This window comes from Ascaphus truei, chromosome 7, assembly GCF_040206685.1.
Source record: "Ascaphus truei isolate aAscTru1 chromosome 7, aAscTru1.hap1, whole genome shotgun sequence".
Taxonomy (NCBI): domain Eukaryota; kingdom Metazoa; phylum Chordata; class Amphibia; order Anura; family Ascaphidae; genus Ascaphus; species Ascaphus truei.
Genome location: NC_134489.1, coordinates 43180308 through 43198238, shown reverse-complemented (window position 1 = coordinate 43198238; position 17931 = coordinate 43180308). Strand labels below are relative to the sequence as shown.

Here is a 17931-nt window from a genome sequence, read left to right as displayed (position 1 = left end):
GGGCTTGTCCCCTGCGGTCCGACCCCTGAGCGTGGCTGAGGGCGGGTCCCTGAGCGTGGCTGAGGGCCTGTCCCCTGCGGTCCGACCCCTGAGCGTGGCTGAGGGCCTGTCCCTGAGCGTGGCTGAGGGCCTGTCCCCTGCGGTCCAACCCCTGAGCGTGGCTGAGGGCGGATCCCTGAGCGTGGCTGAGGGCCTGTCCCCTGCGGTCCGACCCCTGAGCGTGGCTGAGGGCGGGTCCCTGAGCGTGGCTGAGGGCGGGTCCCTGAGCGTGGCTGAGGGCCTGTCCCCTGCGGTCCGACCCCTGAGCGTGGCTGAGGGCGGGTCCCTGAGCGTGGCTGAGGGCTTGTCCCCTGCGGTCCGACCCCTGAGCGTGGCTGAGGGCGGGTCCCTGAGCGTGGCTGAGGGCCTGTCCCCTGCGGTCCGACCCCTGAGCGTGGCTGAGGGCCTGTCCCCTGCGGTCCGACCCCTGAGCGTGGCTGAGGGCCTGTCCCCTGCGGTCCGAACACTGAGCGTGGCTGAGGGCCTGTCCCCTGCTGTCTGACCACTGAGCGTGGCTGAGGGCGGGTCCCTGAGCGTGGCTGAGGGCCTGTCCCCTGTGATCCGACCACTGAGCGTGGCTGAGGACCTGTCCCCTGCGGTCCGACCACTGAGCGTGGCTGAGGGTGGGTCCCTGAGCGTGGCTGAGGGTCGGATCCCTGAGCGTGGCTGAGGGCCTGTCCCCTGCGGTCAGACCCCTGAGCGTGGCTGAGGGTCGGATCCCTGAGCGTGGCTGAGGGCCTGTCCTCTGCGGTCCGACCCCTGAGTGTGGCTGAGGGCGGATCCCTGAGTGTGGCTGAGGGCGGATCCCTGAGTGTGGCTGAGGGCCTGTCCCCTGTGGTCCGAACACTGAGCGTGGCTGAGGGCCTGTCCCCTGCTGTCTGACCACTGAGCGTGGCTGAGGGCGGGTCCCTGAGCGTGGCTGAGGGCCTGTCCCCTGTGATCCGACCACTGAGCGTGGCTGAGGACCTGTCCCCTGCGGTCCGACCACTGAGCGTGGCTGAGGGTGGGTCCCTGAGCGTGGCTGGGGCCGGCCCCCGGCCTGTACACATGAGCCGCAGAGTGCCACGATTCTCCTGTCTGTGCCACGATTTTCCTGTCTGTGCCACGATTCTCCTGTCTGTGCCACGATTCTCCTGTCTGTGCCACGATTCTCCTGTCTGTGCCACGATTCTCCTGTCTGTGCCACGATTCTCCTGTCTGTGCCACGATTCTCCTGTCTGTGCCACGATTCTCCTGTCTGTGCCACGATTCTCCTGTCTGTGCCACGATTCTCCTGTCTGTGCCACGATTCTCCTGTCTGTGCCACGATTCTCCTGTCTGTGCCACGATTCTCCTGTCTGTGCCTCGCATTGTAAGAGCTCCTTGACATTTACACACAGAGCCACACCCAGCCAGGAATCCGTGGCTCCCAGCCCCTTCTCTCGCTGCCGGCAGCGCAGATGGGAGGAAATCCATCCCGGGATGACAGATGTGCCGGAGAGAACAGAGCAGGGAGACGGTTAGAACAAGGCAGAGGTTGTAGATGGAGGGAGAATGCAGCGTTCTGCTCCGCACCAGCTAGGAATGACATCAACGTTTCTCCATGAGCAGGAGGCTCGAGGCCTAGGGAGCGAGGAGGGGGTGTGCCCAGGACTGTGAGGCCCCCGTCACCAGGCCGGGAAATGCACAGGGACGGGGGAGGGAAGAGGGGTAGTGCCCAGCACTGTGTGAGGCCCCCGTTACCAGGCCGCAAAATGCACAGTGACGGGGGAGCGAGGAGGGGGTGTGCCCATCACTGTGTGAGGCTCCCGTTACCAGGCCGCAAAATGCACAGGGACGGGGGAGCAAGGAGGAGGTGTGCCCAGCACTGTGTGAGGCCCCCGTTACCAGGCCGCAAAATGCACAGGGACGGGGGAGCGAGGAGGAGGTGTGCCCAGCACTGTGTGAGGCTCCCGTCACCAGGCCGCGAAATGCACAGGGACAGGAGGGAGCGAGGAGGGGGTGTGCCCAGCACTGTGTGAGGCCCCTGTCACCAGGCTGCGAAATGCACAGGGACGGGAGGGAGCGAGTAGGGGATGTGCCCAGCACTGTGTGAGGCTCCGTCACCAGGCCGGGAAATGCACAGGGACGGGGGAGCGAGGAGGGGATGTGCCCAGCACTGAGGCTCCCGTCACCAGGCCGGAAAATGCACAGGGACAGGAGGGAGCGAGGAGGGGGTGTGCCCAGCACTGTGTGAGGCTCCCGTCACCAGGCCGGGAAATGCACAGGGACGGGAGGGAGTATGGAGGGGATGTGCCCAGCACTGTGTGAGGCCCCTGTCAGCAGGCTGCGAAATGCACAGGGACGGGAGGGAGCGAGGAGGGGATGTGCCCAGCACTGTGAGGCTCCCATCACCAGGCCGCGAAATGCACAGGGACAGGAGGGAGCGAGGAGGGGGTGTGCCCAGCACTGTGAGGCCCCCGTCACCAGGCTGCGAAATGCACAGGGACAGGAGGGAGCGAGGAGGGGATGTGCCCAGCACTGTGTGAGGCTCCGTCACCAGGCCGGGAAATGCACAGGGACGGGGGAGCGAGGACGGGATGTGCCCAGCACTGTGTGAGGCTCCCGTCACCAGGTCGGGAAATGCACAGGGACAGGAGGGAGCGAGGAGGAGGTGTGCCCAGCACTGTGTGAGGCCCCCGTCACCAGGCCGCGAAATGCACAGGGACAGGAGGGATGGAGGAGGGGTTGTGCCCAGCACTGTGTGAGGCTCTCGTTACCAGGCCGCGAAATGCACAGGGACGGGGGAGCGAGGAGGGGGTGTGCCCAGCACTGTGTGAGGCCCCCTTTACCAGGCCGCGAAATGCACAGGGACAGGAGGGTGTGTGCCCAGCACTGTGTGAGGCTCCCGTCACCAGGCCGGGAAATGCACAGGGACGGGGGAGCGAGGAGGGGATATGCTCAGCACTGTGTGAGGCTCCCGTCACCAGGCCGCGAAATGCACAGGGATGGGGGAGCGAGGAGGGGATGTGCCCAGCACTGAGGCCCCCGTCACCAGGCTGGAAAACGCACATGGATGGGGGAGCGAGGAAGGGATATGCCCAGCACTGAGGCCCTCGTCACCAGGCTGCAAAATGCACAGGGACGGGGGAGCGAGGGGGGATGTGCCCAGCACTGTGTGAGGCTCCCGTCACCAGGCCGCGAAATGCACAGGGACAGGAGGGAGCGAGGAGGGGGTGTGCCCAGCACTGTGTGAGACCCCCGTCACCAGGCCGCGAAATGCACAGGGACAGGAGGGAGCGAGGAGGTGATGTGCCCAGCACTGTGTGAGGCCCCCGTCACCAGGCCGGGAAATGCACAGGGACGGGGGAGCGAGGAGGGGATGTGCCCAGCACTGTGTGAGGCTCCCGTTACCAGGCCTCGAAATGCACAGGGACAGGAGGGAGCGAGGAGGGGATGTGCCCAGCACTGTGTGAGGCTCCCGTCACCAGGCCGGGAAATGCACAGGGACGGGAGGGAGCGAGGAGGGGATGTGCCCAGCACTGTGAGGCTCCCGTCACCAGGCCGGGAAATGCACAGGGACAGGAGGGAGCGAGGAGGGGATGTGCCCAGCACTGTGTGAGGCTCCCGTCACCAGGCCGCGAAATGCACAGGGACAGGAGGGAGCGAGGAGGGGATGTGCCCAGCACTGTGTGAGGCTCCCGTCACCAGGGCGCGAAATGCACAGGGACGGGGGAGCGAGGAGGGGATGTGCCCAGCACTGTGTGAGTCTCCCGTCACCAGGCCGCGAAATGCACAGGGACAGAAGGGAGCGAGGAGGGGATGTGCCCAGCACTGTGTGAGGCTCCCGTCACCAGGCCGGGAAATGCACAGGAGGGAGCGAGGAGGGGATGTGCCCAGCACTGTGTGAGGCCCCCGTTACCAGGCTGCAAAATGCACAGGGACAGGAGGGAGCGAGGAGGGGATGTGCCCAGCACTGTGTGAGGCTCCCGTCACCGGGCCGGGAAATGCACAGAGACAGGAAGGAGCGAGGAGGGGGTGTGCCCAGCACTGTGTGAGGCTCCCGTTACCAGGCCTCGAAATGCACAGGGACAGCAGGGAGCGAGCAGGGGGTGTGCCCAGCACTGTGTGAGGCTCCCGTCACCAGGCCGGGAAATGCACAGAGACAGGAAGGAGCGAGGAGGGGGTTTGCCCAGCACTGTGAGGCCCCCATCAGCAGGCCGGGAAATGCACAGGGACAGGGGAGCGAGGAGGGAATGTGCCCAGCACTGAGGCTCCCGTCACCAGGCCGGGAAATGCACAGGGACGGGAGGGAGCGAGGAGGGGATGTGCCCAGCACTGTGTGAGGCTCCCGTCACCAGGCCGGGAAATGCACAGGGACAGGAGGGAGCGAGGAGGGGATGTGCCCAGCACTGTGTGAGGCTCCCGTCACCAGTCCGCGAAATGCACAGGGACAGGAGGGAGCGAGGAGGGGATGTGCCCAGCACTGTGTGAGACTCCCGTCACCAGGCCGTGAAATGCACAGGAGGGAGCGAGGAGGGGATGTGCCCAGCACTGTGTGAGGCTCCCGTCACCAGTCCGCGAAATGCACAGGGACAGGAGGGAGCGAGGAGGGGATGTGCCCAGCACTGTGTGAGACTCCCGTCACCAGGCCGTGAAATGCACAGGAGGGAGCGAGGAGGGGATGTGCCCAGCACTGTGTGAGGCTCCCGTCACCAGTCCGCGAAATGCACAGGGACAGGAGGGAGCGAGGAGGGGATGTGCCCAGCACTGTGTGAGACTCCCGTCACCAGGCCGTGAAATGCACAGGAGGGAGCGAGGAGGGGATGTGCCCAGCACTGTGTGAGGCTCCCGTCACCAGGCCGGGAAATGCACAGGCACAGGAGGGAGCGAGGAGGGGATGTGCCCAGCACTGTGTGAGGCTCCCGTCACCAGGCCGGGAAATGCACAGGGACAGGAAGGAGCGAGGAGGGGATTTGCCCAGCACTGTGTGAGGCTCCCGTTACCAGGCCTCGAAATGCACAGGGACAGGAGGGAGCGAGGAGGGGATGTGCCCAGAACTGTGTGAGGCTCCCGTCACCATGTCGGGAAATGCACAGGGACGGGGGAGCGAGGAGGGGATGTGCCCAGCACTGTGTGAGGACCCCGTCACCAGGCCGCGAAATGCACAGGGATAGGAGGGAGCGAGGAGGGGATGTGCCCAGCACTGTGTGAGGCCCCCGTCACCAGGCCGGGAAATGTACAGGGACAGGAGGGAGCGAGGAGGGGATGTGCCCAGCACTGTGAGGCCCCCATCAGCAGGCCGGGAAATGCACAGGGACGGGGGAGCGAGGAGGGGATGTGCCCAGCACTGTGTGAGACTCCCGTCACCAGGCCGTGAAATGCACAGGGACGGGAGGGAGCGAGGAGGGGATGTGCCCAGCACTGTGTGAGGCTCCCGTCACCAGGCCGGGAAATGCACAGGGACAGGTGGGAGCGAGGAGGGGATGTGCCCAGCACTGTGTGAGGCTCCCGTCACCAGGCTGCGAAATGCACAGGGACAGGAGAGAGCGAGGAGGGGATGTACCCAGCACTGTGTGAGGCTCCCGTCACCAGGCCGGGAAATGCACAGGGACGGGGAAGCGAGGAGGGGGTGTGCCCAGCACTGTGTGAGACTCCCGTCACCAGGCCGGGAAATGCACAGGGACAGGAGGGAGCGAGGAGGGGATGTGCCCAGCACTGTGTGAGGCTCCCGTCACCAGTCCGCGAAATGCACAGGGACAGGAGGGAGCGAGGAGGGGATGTGCCCAGCACTGTGTGAGGCTCCCGTCACCAGGCCGGGAAATGCACAGGGACAGCAGGGAGCGAGCAGGGGGTGTGCCCAGCACTGTGTGAGGCTCCCGTCACCAGTCCGCGAAATGCACAGGGACAGGAGGGAGCGAGGAGGGGATGTGCCCAGCACTGTGTGAGGCTCCCGTCACCAGGCCGGGAAATGCACAGGGACAGCAGGGAGCGAGCAGGGGGTGTGCCCAGCACTGTGTGAGGCTCCCGTCACCAGGCCGGGAAATGCACAGAGACAGGAAGGAGCGAGGAGGGGGTGTGCCCAGCACTGTGTGAGGCTCCCGTTACCAGGCCTCGAAATGCACAGGGACATGAGGGAGCGAGGAGGGGATGTGCCCAGCACTGTGTGAGGCTCCCGTCACCAGGCCGGGAAATGCACAGGGACGGGGGAGCGAGGAGGGGATGTGCCCAGCACTGTGTGAGGACCCCGTCACCAGGCCGCGAAATGCGCAGGGACAGGACTGAGCGAGGAGGGGATGTGCCCAGCACTGTGTGAGGCCCCCGTCACCAGGCCGGGAAATGTACAGGGACAGGAGGGAGCGAGGAGGGGATGTGTCCAGCACTGTGAGGCCCCCATCAGGAGGCCGAGAAATGCACAGGGACGGGGGAGCGAGGAGGGAATGTGCCCAGCACTGAGGCTCCCGTCACCAGGCCGGGAAATGCACAGGGACGGGAGGGAGCGAGGAGGGGATGTGCCCAGCACTGTGTGAGGCTCCCGTCACCAGGCCGGGAAATGCACAGGGACAGGAGGGAGCGAGGAGGGGATGTGCCCAGCACTGTGTGAGGCTCCCGTCACCAGTCCACGAAATGCACAGGGACAGGAGGGAGCGAGGAGGGGATGTGCCCAGCACTGTGTGAGACTCCCGTCACCAGGCCGCGAAATGCACAGGAGGGAGCGAGGAGGGGATGTACCCAGCACTGTGTGAGGCTCCCGTCACCAGGCCGGGAAATGCACAGGGACGGGGAAGCGAGGAGGGGGATGTGCACAGCACTGTGTGAGGCTTCCGTCACCAGTCCGCGAAATGCACAGGGACAGGAGGGAGCGAGGAGGGGATGTGCCCAGCACTGTGAGACTCCCGTCACCAGTCCGCGAAATGCACAGGGACAGGAGGGAGCGAGGAGGGGATGTGCCCAGCACTGTGTGAGGCTCCCGTCACCAGTCCGCGAAATGCACAGGGACAGGAGGGAGCGAGGAGGGGATGTGCCCAGCACTGTGTGAGGCTCCCGTCACCAGGCCGGGAAATGCACAGGGACAGGAGGGAGCGAGGAGGGGATGTGCCCAGCACTGTGTGAGGCTCCCGTCACCAGGCCGGGAAATGCACAGGGACAGGAGGGAGCGAGGAGGGGATGTGCCCAGCACTGTGTGAGGCTCCCGTCACCAGTCCGCGAAATGCACAGGGACAGGAGGGAGCGAGGAGGGGATGTGCCCAGCACTGTGTGAGGCTCCCGTCACCAGGCCGGGAAATGCACAGGCACAGGAAGGAGCGAGGAGGGGGTGTGCCCAGCACTGTGTGAGGCTCCCGTTACCAGGCCTCGAAATGCACAGGGACAGGAGGGAGCGAGGAGGGGATGTGCCCAGAACTGTGTGAGGCTCCCGTCACCAGGTCGGGAAATGCACAGGGACAGGAGGGAGCGAGGAGGGGATGTGCCAAGCACTGAGGCTCCCGTCACCAGGCCGGGAAATGCACAGGGACGGGAGGGAGCGAGGAGGGGATGTGCCCAGCACTGTGTGAGGCTCCCGTAACCAGGCCGGGAAATGCACAGGGACGGGGAAGCGAGGAGGGGGTGTGCCCAGCACTGTGTGAGACTCCCATCACCAGGCCGCGAAATGCACAGGGTCAGGAGGGAGCGAGGAGGGGGATGTGCACAGCACTGTGTGAGACTCCCGTCACCAGTCCGCGAAATGCACAGGGACAGGAGGGAGCGAGGAGGGGGGGTGCCCAGCACTGTGTGAGGCCCTCGTCACCAGGCTGCGAAATGCACAGGCACATGAGGGAGCGAGGAGGGGGTGTGCCCAGCACTGTGAGGCCCCCGTCACAGGCCGCGAAATGCACAGGCACAGGAGGGAGCGAGGAGGGGATTGCGGATGCCTCAGAGATGAGAACCGGTTCCTTTTTGATGTTGGCCAGGGGAATACATCTCACTGCATTTACATACCTTGGAATGGTGGGAAAATGGCAAATCGTGGACGAGGAATCCATGTAGCGTGTTCCTAGCGTGTCCCAAGCACATTTGTCATTTATTTTGGAGAGAAATAAAAATATTTGACCTCATTAACCCTGTCACTGCCACACAAAGGGTTAATGATGGACACTGTTCTGTATTTCTACATTAATCCCTTAATGGCCGGCAGCGTACAGCGTAAGCTATTCTTTATACCTTTCTAGCATTACGCCCCAGTATTACTTCTAAACGTGCTGTTTATATCAGGTAAATATGGTAACGCCACAGTCCCGGTGCGATTTTGGGCAAATATCCCGCGTTTCTGTTGACGAATCGGTTTAACAAAGTTTGCTGTTTTCTCTTACCAGTTATTTGCTTTTTATTTATTTTGCCTTTTTACCCGTTAAAAGATGGCTATAGCTTGTTTAAAAGGAATGATTTTGCAGCCTGTACAATTACACTGTTACGATTTTTAAAAGAAAATGATGGATTTTAAGGAGAATTAATGGGAAAATGCTTCGATATATTTTGGTTTAAAAAAAAAAACCACCACTTAATAGATGAACTCGTAACTATAGATCTTTATTATATACAGAGTTCCGTATATGTATCTGCAAACCGAACAGCGCACCCCATGTACTCACATGCAACATTATTGTCTCCCTAGGTCTATCTGCATAGTTCATCATCATGGGCGATATGAAAACCCCTGACTTCGATGATCTGTTGGCAGCGTTTGACATTCCCGACATGGATGCGAATGAGGCCATTCACTCCGGGCCGGAGGAAGAAGAGGAGGAGGAGGAGGAGGAAGAGCAAATCAAGCCAGCAACGGGGGATGTGGCGAGCTCAGAGCACGGGCTGCCACATGCCGACATCACCACCGTCAGCGTCATCGTCAAGAACACGGTCTGCCCCGAGCAGCTGGACGCTCTGGAAGGTCACGGCAAGGACGCACAAGGCCCAGGGCCCCGGCTGCTCCAAAACGGGTTCAACAGCCCGGACATCGTCCGCTCCTCTGCCCCGAGGTCTATGGAGTCCGCAGCTTCCAACGGAGGGGAGAACTGGGCAGCCAGAGTGAAAGGGGGCAAAGCCATAGACCTCTTCACTGACTTCAGTCCCGCGGACAATCCCAATGACAGTCACACAGCAGATCTGATAGACATGCCACGTGATGTCAAGCCAAAGGAGAGGCAACTTTTTGAGTCCCCCGAGCCCATGGTCTGTCCCCCCACCTCTGTGGATACTGCAGTTGAGAGCTCACACAGTCTGACAAGAGGGCCTCCCCAATCTTTTGGCATAGGTAAGACCACAGCAGATAGCGTGCCTCTGGGTCTGTGCATGGGAGCTTCCTTAATAAAAGAGGAGCCGAATGACAAGACTATGGGTAGTCCCTGCGTTCAGCGAGGTGACACGGCAAATGATACCCCACTAGAGCACCTGAAGTCCGTCCCCGTGCATTACCCCACAGGGGAATCTTCGATCCCCTCTTGGCCAGGACCAGATCAGAAACCAGAGGTTGACGCCAACAACATTGCCCCAAAAAAGAGCCCACCCAACCACAAGGAGGATGCGTGCCTCAAGAATCCACCAAATCCTGAGCCAATTCTGGAGCCCTTGGATGCCCCACAGGAAGCCAAAATCAGCCCCGTGACGGAGGCGCCAGGTGTAAAGGAGGAGCCATGTTGGAGCCCTAAAAGTTTGTCAAGTGACATGGATGAGGAAGAGAGTGTTAGCTCCCCGTCTTCCAACTCGTCAAGGCCACTCAAAGTCCGAATCAAGACCATAAAGACGCAGTCAGGAAGCATTACAAGAACTGTGACCAGAGTCTCCTCTGATTCCGATACAGTCACCTCAAACCAAATTACAGAGGAGACTTCCCTCGATCCAGTCTGCGAGACCCCCCCAGAGAAGACCACTGAGACAAAAGAAGCGTTGAGCCAGCCACCCCCAAAAGAAAAGTTGGACGTCTCAAGTCCCTCAAAGGCAGAAGTGTCTCAAGTGGTCAAGCTGCAGCTCGGCAATGGAGTCAAGATAAAAGGGTCGGTGCTACCCGTCTCCACCATACAGAACGCCAGCAGCGTGATGCTAATGGCTGCTAGCGTGGCCCAGCAGAAGGCAGTTGTGATGCCTTCCAAGACCACCAAGGTCCTGACCAAAAACATTATTCACCTGGTTCAGCAGCCCCTCCCCAACACCTCTTCACTGGCTCATGTCGGCGTGACCAGCCTGGTCTCCAGTTCCACCATCACCACCACGGCCAGCCCCCAGCGCAACGCCACAGTGGTGATGGTGCAGTCCCAGAAGCCATCCCCGGCTGTAGCCGGCACAGTTATCTCCCGGACGCAGTCCAGCCTGGTGGAGACTTTCAACAAAATCCTAAACAGCAAAAACCTGCTGCCCACTTACAAACCAAACCTGAGTCCCCCGGCAGAGTCCTGCCTGAGCCTCCCGCTGTTTGGTTTCCGGTGTTTGGAGTGCGGCGACTCTTTCGCCCTGGAGAAGAGCTTGGCCAGGCACTACGACAGGCGGAGCATGAGAATCGAGGTTACCTGCAATCACTGCACCAAGCGCCTTGTGTTCTTCAACAAGTGCAGCTTGCTTCTGCACGCCCGCAAGCACAAGGACAATGGCCTGGTGATGCAGTGCTCACACCTGGTAATGAGGCCCATCGCCCTGGAGCAGATGATCGGACAGCCGGACGTCACGCCTCTGGTCTCCGTGGCCGTCCTGACCCCAGGCAAAGCTGCCACCCCGGGCCCGGCCCAAGACGCGGTGGCAACAGCCAACGGGGCCAGCGACTCCGCCATCTTGCCAGGGAACGGGACCTTGGAGCAAGCCATCTATTCCACCTTCAGGTGCCTAGAGTGCAAGGAGCAGTGCAAGAACAAGGCGGGGCTAGCGGCGCACTTCCAGCAAGCGGGAGGAGCTACGCCAGTTGCCAGCACGGTACGTGCGAGAATCTGTTCCCATGATCGTTAGTTAAAGCGACAATGAGTTTACATGATATAATGTTGGTATCTCCCCCTCCGCATTTCCTGCGTTAAAAATCCTCATTTTCATCATCTCTACCTTCTGAGGTTGCCATGGTAACCGTTGGGCTCCCCTGCGCTCCGTGGGGTGCGCCCAGAAATGTCACATTCCAAAGGCTTCACCTCCAGAATGAAGCCTCACAATACTGGAGGCTTTATCTGTAGGTCTGCCGGACCCCCGGAATACATAACAGCTTAGTTATTACATCCTGGGTATTGTAACGTCCGTACAAAAGGAAACCAAAACAGAAAGGCCAGCGCATCATACAAAGTGACACAACATATAGTGCAACACCTCAGTGCAACACCTCAGTGCAACACCGCTCATGAGTAAGGGTCATTTAGTTAAACCCTTTGGCCAAAAGGTTATACGCCTGCAGCCACGTCACAACATGCCCATTCCAATAGGAAGCCGCTTCTTTTGTCCAGCGATTCTGTGTGAGGCGCCCACTGACAAGCTAAGAGTCGGGGTACTATGAAACCACACAGGTAATCAACATGGGGCCCCCCCGCAGCAAATATAAATATATATATATTATATTGTATAATATATTTTACAGGATAGCACATGGCACGGTTTCTGTTTGCCTTCCACCAGATATACCTGGAAGTATAACATAAATTAAAGGTTGGACAGCTTGACCTCTGTAAGTGCTGAAGGACACACACAGGTATTTCTCTCGGGTTGTTTGGTTCCCAGTGTTATATACAAGTCACAATCAGTAGTCACGGTGGCTTTAAAAAGTAGTTGTACCGTGCATGATTTAGGAAGTGCTTCATCTGAGAAACATTACGGCCAAGCACTCGGACTGTGTTTTAGGAAGACTGAAGCAATCTTATCATAGAAAGTGGGATTGTACATTTTGTGTTTGTTTTCTGGGTGGGGTTAAAGTACCAGCACCCCCATACCCTGCCTATAAACCTGCAGTGCCCCCCTGGAGAAGACGTGTAGCGTGTGTGAGAAGCTCAGGACGCTGCGATTTCTTCCAGGTGTGCACCGTCTGCCCTATGATGATGCCAAACCGCTGCAGTTTCGAGGCGCACCAGCGGATGCACAAGCAGTGCCCGCCCCATGTCTGCCCAGAGTGCGGGGGAAACTTCCGCATGGAGAACTTCCAAACCCACCTGAAGGAGGCCTGTCTGCACTTCTCCCGCAGGGTGGGCTACAGGTAGGGCTGCTCGTGCGCCGTGGCGAAGGGTTAATATTGTTCATACTGAGCGGTGTTTTTGTAATGTCATTTTTAATGCACAGAAAGATATAGGTTTGCGATTGATGGAAAGAGCTCTGCAGAATACATACATTTATATGCATGCACTTAATATGCAAAGTTTCTATATTTCTGCAAATCACGGATATATGTGATATATTAATCAGCAAAATGAGCGTGCAGCCGCGTCTGGGTTAATAACCGTATATGCCATGTACACAGTAGATCATGGATACTGTAATCTGTGTACTGGAGCCATTTTGTTCCCGACCTTTTGCTTGTCTGAATGAATCGAGTCCCCGAGTAGGACACGGATAAGCCGTGTCCCCGACCTCTGAACATGTTACTATGTCGCCCCCTGCAGGTGCCCGAGTTGTGCAGTGGTTTTCGGAGGGGTAAATTCTATCAAGTCCCACATCCAAACGTCCCACTGCGAGGTCTTTCACAAGTGCCCCATCTGCCCCATGGCGTTTAAATCTGCCCCCAGCGCACACGCCCACATTTACACCCAGCACCCTGGATTCAGCAACCAGCAGGCCAAGTAAGTTACCGAGCTTCGCAGCGGGCGTGTGTTCTGACTGCCGGAGAGACGGAGACTGCTGAGACTTGTGCTACTTGCTGTGTAAGCCACTACAGGGGGGCACGTTCTGTGAAGCCCCCCGTGCAGCAGTATATAGTGATACATAGAAAGGGGACAGTGTTCCTAGCACTGACTGTGACACTTCGGACCGGTCATTCTGTCCTGCCTCCGGGTGACCTATGTGACCTTTTTAGGCCAGGTTTGACTTGAATGGCAGATAACGCCGCTCCGATACCCCGCATCAGCGCGGGATGAATCTGCTGCTGCAGCGTGGCCTGCTGAGTGTGCCCTTCCTAAGCGGCAGGATTTGGTGACACGGCGACACGCGGCTCTGATCCGTAACACACTTTCTTCCTCTCTCCTCAGGATGATTTTTAAATGCGCAATGTGTGACACGGTCTTTACCCACAAACCCCTGCTGTGCTCACACTTTGACCAGCACCTGGTGAATCAGAGGGTCAGTGTGTTTAAGTGCCCAGACTGCCCGCTGCTCTTTGCTCAGAAGCGCACCATGCTGGAGCATTTAAAGGTATCGTCTCAACTTGTGGCGGGTGGCATGCTTGTGACATCACTTTCTGTGCCTTCTGGTCATGTGACGGGGATCTGATGAGGGCCCCTAGGTCAGGGTGTCACGCTGCGCGGGGTGAGGGTGTCACGCTGCGCGGTGTGAGGGTGTCACGCTTCACGGGGTGAGGGTGTGACGCTGCGCGGGGTGAGGGTGTGACGCTGCGCGGGGTGAGGATGTGACGCTGCGCGGGGTGAGGGTGTCACGCTTCGCGGGGTGAGGGTGTCACGCTTCGCGGGGTGAGGGTGTCACGCTGCGCGGGGTGAGGGTGTCACTCTACGCGGGGTGAGGGTGTCACGCTTCGCGGGGTGAGGGTGTCACGTTGCGCGGGGTGAGGGTGTGACGCTGCGCGGGGTGAGGGTGTCACGCTGCGCGGGGTGAGGGTGTGACGCTACGCGGGGTGAGGGTGTGACGCTCCGCGGGGTGAGGGTGTGACGCTGCGCGGGGTGAGGGTGTCACGCTGCGCGGGGTGAGGGTGTCACGCTGCGCGGGGTGAGGGTGTCACGCTGCGCGGGGTGAGGGTGTCACGCTGCGAGGGGTGAGGGTGTCACGCTGCGCGGGGTGAGGGTGTGACGCTGCGCGGGGTGAGGGTGTGACGCTGCGCGGGGTGAGGGTGTGACGCTGCGCGGGGTGAGGGTGTGGCGCTGCGCGGGGTGAGGGTGTGGCGCTGCGCGGGGTGAGGGTTGTGGCGCTGCGCGGGGTGAGGGTGTGGCGCTGCGCGGGGTGAGGGTGTGGCGCTGCGCGGGGGTGAGGGTGTGGCGCTGCGCGGGGTGAGGGTGTGGCGCTGCGCGGGGTGAGGGTGTGGCGCTGCGCGGGGTGAGGGTGTGGCGCTGCGCGGGGGTGAGGGTGTGGCGCCTGCGCGGGGTGAGGGTGTGGCGCTGCGCGGGGTGAGGGTGTGGCGCTGCGCGGGGGTGAGGGTGTGGCGCTGCGCGGGGTGTGAGGGTGTGGCGCTGCGCGGGGTGAGGGTGTGGCGCTGCGCGGGGTGAGGGTGTGGCGCTGCGCGGGGTGAGGGTGTGGCGCTGCGCGGGGTGAGGGTGTGGCGCTGCGCGGGGGTGAGGGTGTCGCGCTGCGCGGGGCCTGGCTGTCTCTGTCGACGCGGGTCCCACTGGGTGTCGCCGCGCGGGTCCCGCTGGGTGTCGCCGCGGGACGCGGGTCCCGCTGGGTGTCGCCGCGCGGGTCCCGCTGGGTGTCGCTGCGGGACGCGGGTCCCGCTGGGTGTCGCTGCGGGACGCGGGTCCCGCTGGGTGTCGCTGCGGGACGCGGGTCCCCGCTGCGGGACGCGGGTCCCGCTGGGTGTCGCTGCGGGACGCGGGGTCCCGCTGGGTGTCGCTGCGGGACGCGGGTCCCGCTGGGTGTCGCTGCGGGACGCGGGTCCCGCTGGGTGTCGCTGCGGGACGCGGGTCCCGCTGGGTGTCGCCGCGCGGGTCCCGCTGGGTGTCGCTGCGGGACGCGGGTCCCGCTGGGTGTCGCTGCGGGACGCGGGTCCCGCTGGGTGTCGCTGCGGGACGCGGGTCCCGCTGGGTGTCGCTGCGGGACGCGGGTCCCGCTGGGTGTCGCTGCGGGACGCGGGTCCCGCTGGGTGTCGCCGCGGGACGCGGGTCCCGCTGGGTGTCGCCGCGCGGGTACCGCTGGGTGTCGCTGCGGGACGCGAGTCCCGCTGGGTGTCGCCGGGTCCCGCTGGGTGTCGCTGCGGGACGCGGGTCCCGCTGGGTGTCGCCGCGCGGGTCCCGCTGGGTGTCGCTGCGGGACGCGGGTCCCGCTGGGTGTCGCCGGGTCCCGCTGGGTCAGGGTCTGTATTCAGCGAGCAGTTCTGAGTATAACCACATCTCCTGCGGTGATATTAACTTCATAACACAACACCCAGCAAAGTGGGCAGCTCACCTATAATTAGAGATACTCTGTACCATTGTACAGTGCAGCAGGTTAATTTCAGGGGCATGGGAGTGTATGAAGATACTCAGTACCATTATGCATTGTGTTGCATGTTGAGCTGCTCCCACATGCCTCGCACCCACCCTTCCCGTGTCCTGTGTCCCAGACCACCCATAACAGTCAGGTGAAGGAGGACCCCCCTCCGCCCCCGCCCGAGCTGCTCACGCCCAAGCAGGAGCCCGTGGAGACCCCCGTCAGCAAGCAGCCGGAGCCCCCGCCCGAGCCGGAGCCCGCGGCGGAGCCCGAGCCGGAGGAGTCCTCGTCTTCAGACCCCCCCAGCTCCCCTGAGGTGCGAAAGAAAGGGAAGGGGCGCGACCTGCGCAAAGCGGACGGGCCCCGGCAGAGGAGCAACTGCTGGACGTGCGGGATCTGCCACTCCTGGTTCCCCGAGAGGGACGAGTACGTGACCCACATGAAAAAGGAGCACGGAAAGGTCAGCGCAGGGAGGAGAGACTCTTGGTAGTGGGAGTGCACAAGGTGACCACTGGGTGTGACAACAGTGGGTTGTGGGGTGTATAGAGAGGGGTATAACAGGGCAGTGAGGAGGCAGCAGGGTGTCGGGGTGTATAGGGAGGGGTATAACAGGGCAGTGAGAAGGCAGCAGGGTGTGGGGTGTATAGGGAGGGGTATAACAGGGCAGTGAGACAGGGCAGTGAGAAGGCAGCAGGGTGTCGGGTGTATAGGGAGGGGTATAACAGGGCAGTGAGGAGGCAGCAGGATGTTGGGGTGTATAGGGAGGGTATAACAGGGCAGTGAGAAGGCAGCAGGATGTTGGGGTGTATAGGGAGGGTATAACAGGGCAGTGAGAAGGCAGCAGGGTGTTGGGGTGTATAGGGAGGGGTATAACAGGGCAGTGAGAAGGCAGCAGGATGTTGGGGTGTATAGGGAGGGTATAACAGGGCAGGGAGAAGGCAGCAGGGTGTATAGGGAGGGGTATAACGGCAGTGAGGAGGCAGCAGGATGTTGGGGTGTATAGGGAGGGTATAACAGGGCAGTGAGGAGGCAGCAGGGTGTTGGGGTGTATAGGGAGGGTATAACAGGGCAGTGAGGGGCAGCAGGGTGTTGGGGTGTATAGGGAGGGTATAACAGGGCAGTGAGGAGGCAGCAGGATGTTGGGGTGTATAGGGAGGGTATAACAGGGCAGTGAGAAGGCAGCAGGGTGTTGGGGTGTATAGGGAGGGTATAACAGGGCAGTGAGAAGGCAGCAGGGTGTTGGGGTGTATAGGGAGGGTATAACAGGGCAGTGAGGAGGCAGCAGGGTGTATAGGGAGGGGTATAACGGCAGTGAGGAGGCAGCAGGATGTTGGGGTGTATAGGGAGGGTATAACAGGGCAGTGAGGGTAGCAGGGTGTGGGGTGTATAGGGAGGGTATACAGGGCAGTGAGGGTTAGCAGGGTGTCGGGGATGTATAGGGAGGGGTATAACAGGGCAGTGAGGGTTAGCAGGGTGTCGGGGTGTATAGGGAGGGGTATAACAGGGCAGTGAGGAGGCAGCAGGATGTTGGGGTGTATAGGGAGGGGTATAACAGGGCAGTGAGAAGGCAGCAGGATGTTGGGGTGTATAGGGAGGGGTATAACAGGGCAGTGAGGGTTAGCAGGGTGTGGGGTGTATAGGGAGGGGTATAACAGGGCAGTGAGGGTTAGCAGGGTGTTGGGGTGTATAGGGAGGGTATAACAGGGCAGTGAGGAGGCAGCATGATGTTGGGGTGTATAGGGAGGGGTATAACAGGGCAGTGAGGGTTAGCAGGGTGTTGGGGTGTTTAGGGAGGGGTTTTACAGGACAGTGAGGAGGCAGCAGGGTTTCGGGTGTATAGGGAGGGGTTTTACAGGACAGTGAGGGGTAGCAGGGTGTAAGGGCAGTGAGGAAGGTGGGCTTTTTATTTGGCGAGGTATGACGCTTTGCACAGTCAGTTTTTCCATAACGCAGACTGACCTTGTTCCTATGCTTCCATCAGTCGGTGAAGAAGTTTCCTTGTCGCCTGTGCGAGCGCTCTTTCTGCTCCGCCCCCAGCCTGCGCAGGCACGTCCGCGTCAACCACGAGGGCATTAAACGTGTGTACCCGTGCCGGTGAGTGCCGGCCATGCGCCACTGAGCCCATCTCTCCTCCCCCCTCTCTTCCCCTGCCTCCTCTCTTCCCCTGCCTCCTCCCTCCCCCCATCCCACTCTCTTTCCCCTCACACCCCTCTCTCTTTCACTCTCTTTCCCCTCCCACCCCTCTCTCTTTCCCCTCCACCCCTCTCTCTTTCCCCTCCCACCCCTCTCTCTTTCCCCTCCCACCCTTCTCTCTTCCCCTCCCACCCCTCTCTCTTTCCCTCTCCTCCACCCCTCTCTCTTTCCCCTCTCCCCCATCCCTCTTTCCCCTCTCTCTTTTCCCCTCCCCCCCATCCCTCTCTCTTTCCCCTCCCCCCCATCCCTCTCTCTTTCCCCTCCCCCCATCCCTCTCTCTTTCCCCTCCCCCCATCCCTCTCTCTTTCCCCTCCCCCATCCCCTCTCTCTTTCCCCTCCCCCATCCCTCTCTTCCCCTCCCCCCATCCCTCTCTCTTCCCCTCTCATCCCTCTCTCTTTCCCCCCCCCATCCCTCTCTCTCTTCCACCCCCCATCCCTCTCTTTCCCCTCCCCCCCATCCCCTCTCTA

At 61.2% G+C, this 17931-nt stretch overlaps 1 protein-coding gene across 1 annotated transcript in view; it reads left to right on the top strand.

The window, feature by feature from the left end:
• The window catches only part of ZNF687 (zinc finger protein 687), a 51318-nt gene that overhangs the window by 29451 nt on the left and 3936 nt on the right, over positions 1-17931 (top strand). Inside the window, exons 2-7 of the mRNA XM_075610033.1 lie at positions 8648-10929; positions 12003-12181; positions 12585-12761; positions 13167-13329; positions 15404-15730; positions 17252-17364. Coding sequence (XP_075466148.1) covers positions 8671-10929; positions 12003-12181; positions 12585-12761; positions 13167-13329; positions 15404-15730; positions 17252-17364 — 3218 coding nt within the window. The 5' untranslated portion in view covers positions 8648-8670. The remainder of the gene's footprint in view (positions 1-8647; positions 10930-12002; positions 12182-12584; positions 12762-13166; positions 13330-15403; positions 15731-17251; positions 17365-17931) is intronic.